Below are 7,353 nucleotides of genomic sequence, written 5' to 3' on the forward strand. Positions count from 1 at the left end.
AATAATTTCAACCACCATGTTATAGTGAATGTTTAATATTTGATCATAATCTCATCATTTATCAATGTGACTAGAGATCGCTATAAGGAGACATAAGCTCTCCCTTCATCTAAATGAAAATGGAAGTGGTTGTAAATACGAAGAAGTGATACATGTGGCATGTGAGCTCCTATAAAACACAAAACCTCTTTTTCTCTGTCTCTTTATCCACTATTTTTTTCAATTAATGGAAGCACTTTTTCTCATTGTCATATGGTTATAGCACAACCTAATAGCCTAAACAAAACTTGCAGAGGAAAAGGTAGGTCGCTTTATGAATTCTAAGTGACCAATGGAGGAGGTTGTTTAAAGATTCATTGAAAGAACATATTTTTAGTTATTCTCATATAATTATGGAAAATCAGTCCTTATGGACAATGGATCAATGATATATATATACCACTAATTTGAAGTTGAAAATGGTACAATCCATTGATCAATGGTATACATATACCACTAAATTGAACTTGAAAATGGTACAATCCATTTTATCTTGGAGTCAGTTTCTACAAAAGCCTCATTTTCCAAGAAATCATGAGTTTGGACATATTAGAGATTTCACAAGATGATTATCTATTTGGTATGATCTTGATGGTCAAGATAGTTGCATGCACAAAAGAAATTTTTTTATTGGGCAAGTTTCACATGAGATGTGTTTTGTTGCATTTACTTGGAATGTGCTTTGTATATATTCATTTTTTTGGGTGAGAGGACTCCCAATTGTTGTGTCACAAAGATGACATTATTGTCTCTTTCCCTACACGTTCTTGTGGTTTCCACAACAATTTCACTTCCTCTAGGGTTTGTATTGTGGTTGCCACAACAATTTCACTTCCTCTAGAGTTTGTATTGAGTTCGGGTGTACAAACACCCACTAGTAGCAATACATCTCCTCCCGTAAAGTGCACTTTTCACATGTGCTCAACTACAAAGAGTATTAGAGAGTGAAAATCCTATCACAAACTTCAATTACATGATGAATTAAAGTGTTTGGAATATTGTTCCTCAACATCCAAACTTCAACAACTTGACCCAAAATTCCAGCTTCAACTACAAGCCACATATGCATCTCTGAGTAAGTAACTCAATCACTTTCCCGTATGATTTCACACTACAAAGAGTATTGGAGAGTGAAAATCCTATCACAAACTTCAATTACATGATTATGGAATATTGTTCCTCAACATCCAAACTTCAACAACTTGACCCAAATTTTTAGCTTCAACTACAAGCCACATATGCATCTCTGAGTGAGTAACTCAATCATTTTCCCCTATGTTTTCACACTTCAATGTTTCTGACAACACCTTATCAATTTCTCATTTAAACGCTGATAAGTTAAGATATCCCCAATCTTGTTTACGTTTTTGATGAACCCTTTACAAATGACAATGCATTATTTTGGGGAACCAAGTACTACATTGGTATGCTTTTGGAAGCTAAACCAATGGGGAATGTCTATTTTGAATTGCCACTTCAAAAGGATACACAAATATTCACTCTAAAACAGAGATATACACAAATATTCACTCTAAAACAAAGATAGGCGTTCCTCGAAAATCTACTTTTATAACGAGAAATGACTCCATCTATACTTTTTTTTATATTGTAACATTTGGTACAATTACTAATTATTATTTTTTATAATATTATATATTTATAACTAACTTTTACGCACCATGACACTGGTTACGGAAATAGGTTGTATGTACAAGAATCCGGGGCATATATTTTTTTCCTTTGGTCCACATCTTTAAAGAAACGTGGCATTACATTTTGCCGTGGGTTCGGTCATGTGTTGTTAATGTTTATATTTAATATTAATGGTAACAGCCTCTAACGTTCTATTGGAGATGGGAGAATATATATATATATGAATGAGCCAATACTACGTGGATCGCCATAATTTATTTATGGACAACCAAAAACATTTTTACTTGTTAGATTTTCCGAGCTTTGTTCCCAATTAACTATATTTTATGGAAGCGCACATGGTAAATGCTGATGTTGATACCTCAAAAATTAAAGTCGGCAGTCTCCACAAACCAAAAGCTTTTTAGATTTTCCGAGATTTGTTTCCAATTAACTATATTTTATGAAAGCACACATGGTAAATGCTGATGTTGATACTTTAAAAATTAAAGTCGGCCATCTCCACAACATAAGAACTTTTACCTGGTGACAAAAATGAGAACTGTTGCTTTGATACGTTTGTGTTGGATGAAAATAGAGGGCATGCTTGTGCACTTAACTACACAAAAGTAAATGGATAAATGCACTCTATTATAGGATATGTATTCTCCCTTAATGTAGATTATTATTTGCTCGATTACTACTCTTCGATTGAGTTTATGTACGGTTTTGGAACTTTTGAAATCACTGTAGATTTCTATTAAACTTGGATTGAGCAAGAATAAGATTAACTAACGAAATTATATTTATGATAATTATTTATATATTTATTATAATGTTATATAGATAATTATGAAATTTGAAATTAGAAAATTATGAATTTTATTATTATTATCGTAGTTATTGTGTTGAGAGACAAGTACATATTGCAATGGTGTAAATGCTTGTAATCAATATAGATTCATGTTAGTCCCAATTTTATCAAACACGAGTAGGGATCAAATTTCTTGAGGTGCAAAATTTTTTTCAAGTGCAAAAATTAAAGAAAGGTTTGCAGTGGTGTATACATATATATATATAAACTCCATGCTAAGCATTCAAGGAATTACACATCTCCTTCATTTTGATGGTTAAAATATTTTATTAGTGTCAAAATGAACAAAATGAAGGAGATGTGTAATCCCTTTCATGCTTAGCATGGAGTTGACACATGGCATATATATAAATAACCAACATAGATTCAAGCTTTGAGAGAGATCAAATTTCTCTAGGTGCAAACATTTCTTCAAGTTTTGCACTGTGAAAGAGGTTTGTACCTCTAAGAAATTTGATCTATGGGTGCTTGATAGAGCCACGGTTAACGTGGATCTATGCTAGTTATTATTTATAAAAATAATTAATATATGAGTTAAACATATATACATTTAAAGAAAACATGTAACAAAATTCTTAACCATGGAGATTTGACCCCTCTTTATTATGGAGATTCTTATCTTGTAAATAGGTTTTGTTACAATATGATGGGATCCTAGTAATACCTCATGTCCAAGAAAAACCATAACTCATGTTCACATGACATTTTTTTAATTAATCAATTTAATTAAAAAGGCAAAAATTGCATGACAACTTTTAATATAATTGTTAACTATTAATTTGTGGCTACTATTAAAAATGTGTTATAGAAGTTAAATATCTACCATATTTAAAAATGATTGATAATTAAATTAAAATTATAGAAGTCGTATTCAAAGTACACACATTTATTAACACCAGCATAGATCTACCTTAACCCAACCTCTATCAAGTGTGAAGGGGGATCAAATCCCTCAAGGGGCAAACCTCTTTTTAGAGCGTAAAACATGAGAAAATGCTTGCACCTCTTTTAAGAGGGCAAAACATGAGAAAATGTTTGCACCTCGAGGGAGGGATTTGATATAACCATTTATTTATTTATTTTAAATAATTATATCTTTTATTTTTTGAGCCTAGAGGCTCATTTTACAACCCAGTGTGAAGGTGATGTGTAAGTATGTCCGTCCCTCTTAAAATAAAAATAAAATATTCACTAAATAGAAAAATAATATTGCTATAATAAAAAAGAAAAAAATATGCTATGTATTATGATGTAATACAATTTGATTTATAGTAATTAGAAGTTAAAAAAATATGGAGTAGGATAATTAATTCTTAAAATTTTTAAAAATATTTAAACACATGTTATCAACTTCATATATATCTAGAAAAAAATTGCTAAAAAAAATTAATTTTATGTTGTAAAAAATAAAATATCCAATGTAGGTTATGAATAAAATATTTTAATATGAATTAATATTGAGGTATCATTAAAAATATATTAATAAAAAAAACCTAGTTTAACGTGCGCTAATAAAATGACTCAATACACATGTTACGTAATCTCTATAACATTTAAAAATACAATTTACACAATAAAAAATTACACATTGGTTTTTGCACTTGAAAATAAGTTTGCACCTAAAATAATTTGATTTGCGGCTACCTTGTTTTTATATAAGTTCAAAATTTAAAAAATATATATTTGTTTTAAATTTTAAAAAATATATATTTATTTAATTATAATATAAAATATTGCCACTAACTTGTTTTTATATATAAGTTTAAAGTTTTAAAAATATATTTATATATTTTTAATTAATTAATGACGATGTTACTTATTGATACAACATTTATATGATACATAGATAGACGATAAAACAATCAATTATTCTTCGTACAATTATGGTCACGTGTTCATATTGCTTTGGTTGATAGAATTATGGTCACATTGCTTGGTTTTGTGTACCGTTTAGGAGCTCTCCCCGTCAATTATTTGAAATTATTTTAGCATTTTCTTTTATATTTAAAGATAAAGTGAGATTTCATAAACCTTGTGGTGGCTTTAAATAGCAGACGCTTCTTGCTTCCTTCCCACCAGTGTCTCACTTAGAAAGTGTGTGTTCGAAATGGAATTTCGAATTTTATCTGTGTCTCTGTCTCTCCCGCTGCCTGCAACATTAATAATGGGCCTTGAGGGTGTTGCAACAGCAGTTATTTTAGGTTTATTTTTCTGTTTATTCTTTACACGGTTATTGCACAAAAGAGGTATTAGGGCGAGATTGCCTCCAGGACCGTTTCCATGGCCGATCATCGGAAATCTCCACCAACTGATACTGCCTGCTCACCGTTCTCTTAAAGGCCTTGCTGACAAATATGGCCCCATTTTCTTCCTCCGCTTAGGGTCTGTCCCTACTGTTGTCGTTTCTTCTTCGGAGATGGCCAAACACTTTCTTAAAACCCATGATTTGATGTTTGCCAACCGACCTGCAACATCCGCTGGAAAATACATATTTTTCAATTATAATGATATGATCTTCGTTCCGTATGGAGATCATTGGCGGCAACTGAGAAAAATATGCATGTTAGAGCTGCTCACCGCCAAAAGGATCGAGTCATTCAGGAGCGTGCGAGAGGAAGAAGTGTCTGCGATGATCCGTTCAATTTGGGAGGAGAGTGAGAGCGGAGTGCTGGACGTGGACGTCAGCAACGCTTTCTCTAGTCTCACCTCCAATATAACTTGGCGCATACTGGCGAGGAGGAAATTTAGTGACGATGAGTTGGGTGGCGGCTTCAAAGGTTTCAAGGATTTAATAGTAGAGGTGGTATCTACGGCGGGAGCTTTTACCATCGGAGACTTTCTTCCCTTTTTGGATTGGCTTGATTTGCAAGGTATCAAGCGGCGCATGAAGAAGATCCATAAAACATTCAATGAATTCGCAGAGAAAATGATAGACGACCATGTTGCTCATCGCATGGCCACCACCTCAAATCACCAAGAAGGAGAAGAGCCTCAAGTTAAAGATTTCGTGGATGTGCTGCTCGAGAAAGCTGAGACTGATTCCAAAATCACACGGGAAACTATCAAGGCTGTTGTTCTTGTATGTCTCTCTGCCCTCGCCCATTCTATATATTATCATTTATGATCCTCATTCTTATGCTTAAATCCTTCAATATTTTGGATTCGTTGGTTTTGTATTTGTGCAGGACATGGTCGCGGGTGGGCTGGAGACCACCTCAACCACGTTAGAATGGGCAATGAGTGAGTTGCTCAGACATCCCCATGCAATGAAGAGATTGCAAGAAGAAATCGAATGGGTAGTCGGCAAGAATCGCCAAGTGAATGAATCCGATGTAGCGAGCATGAAATACCTCCATTGCGTGGTGAAAGAAACGCTAAGATTATACCCACCTGTGGTGCTAGCGATTCCTCATGAATCTGTAGAGGCTGTGACAGTAGGAGGATACCATATCCCTAAGAAAACAATGGTAATGGTGAATGTGTGGGCTATAGGAAGGGATCCCAATGTGTGGGGACCAGATGCTTCCGAATTCAAGCCGGAGAGATTCATGGAGGAGGAACATGTGAATTTAGCAGATCAATCTGACTTCCGTATGATTCCGTTTGGGGCAGGAAGGAGAGGATGCCCGGGGGCTCCCATGGCTATTCCTACCATTGAATTCGCATTGGCTCAGCTGATGCACACTTTCGATTGGAGAGTTGAAGGTGATCCGTCGCAGCTGGATATGACGGAAGTGTGCGGGCTGACGATTCCAAGGAAAGTGCCGCTGTATGCATATCCAAGGTTGAGGGTAAACTTTCCAGTTCCACTACAGACCAGGGATGATAAAGCGTAGGATGAGGCAAGGCACCGCCACATGCTATTCTAGTTTCTCCAGAAATGCTCGTCTACTCGCTATTTCAATCTAGTTTATGCTAGTTCTGTTCCCTTTCATTGCATTACCTGTTGTACGTTCTGTGATAGATATCATGTCGACATATGATTAGCGTTGTATTTTTTAATTCTAAAGACTGTTTTCTGCCGTATTAAAATTATTGAATGCTCTATTGTGGTTTTATTTGCTAAAATCACTCTACCTGTCAGTCACGTAAGGAATTATTCTTTATCACTATTTTTAAAAAAATTTAATGTTTTCTACGGTTAGATCTGTCAACTGCTGCACACTGCGCGTTGACCGTGCTCGTTGACCATGCTCCGTATTCGTGAATTTCTCGCTTGGCTTGTGTGTGCTATGCAGCACTGGTAAATGTTTCCATTCCACAGTGTCCCGTCATCAGCGGAATGTGCTGACAGCCGTAGGTGTGAATCAGTTTAAGAACACGAAGGTTGCACTTCTGATCCATCCATAGGACTCTCAAAGGGGTTATGTCGTTCACATAGTGTGAATAATTGTTCACAAATAATATACCACCTCTTACTACAAACGGCGATAGGGCAGAGGGTGTCACGCCCCTACACCTGCGGTAGTCTTTCAACCACTTATAGCGAGGTGCGGCACTACCAATCGTTTTCTTTTCACCAATACTTGCGATTTTAGACTACGCCTAACATTCCATACTTAGTCTTATTTTCGTTACCAAGTATTATTATGCGTTCCTTTATACAAGTGAAAGCCCATAACATTCACATAACAACATTATACAAGAGAAATGCACAACAGTATAAAGGGAGCGGCAACTCCCTGTAATATGAGTCTGCCTGAATCAATATATTATACAATCTTCACTTTTACAAAGTACAAGTTAAATCTTGGGAAACCCCAAATTTACACTTAGCCAGTTTTCACAACTTCAGCGAACTCGATTGT

At 34.9% G+C, this 7,353-nt stretch overlaps 1 protein-coding gene across 1 annotated transcript; it reads left to right on the forward strand.

The window, feature by feature from the left end:
- The first annotated feature begins 4,603 nt into the window (after nucleotides 1-4,603).
- LOC149252052 (cytochrome P450 750A1-like) lies at nucleotides 4,604-6,580 on the forward strand. Its single transcript, XM_089456606.1, has 2 exons — nucleotides 4,604-5,624; nucleotides 5,731-6,580. The coding sequence occupies exons 1-2, from the start codon at nucleotides 4,653-4,655 to the stop codon at nucleotides 6,379-6,381; spliced, it is 1,623 nt and encodes a 540-aa protein (XP_089312732.1). The 5' UTR covers nucleotides 4,604-4,652; the 3' UTR covers nucleotides 6,382-6,580.
- Nucleotides 6,581-7,353: the final 773 nt, after the last annotated feature.

Source organism: Pinus tabuliformis, chromosome 7 (genome assembly GCF_031772625.1).
Source record: "Pinus tabuliformis cultivar Carrire ecotype Pingquan chromosome 7, CPIR1, whole genome shotgun sequence".
NCBI classification, from domain to species: Eukaryota; Viridiplantae; Streptophyta; class Pinopsida; order Pinales; family Pinaceae; genus Pinus; species Pinus tabuliformis.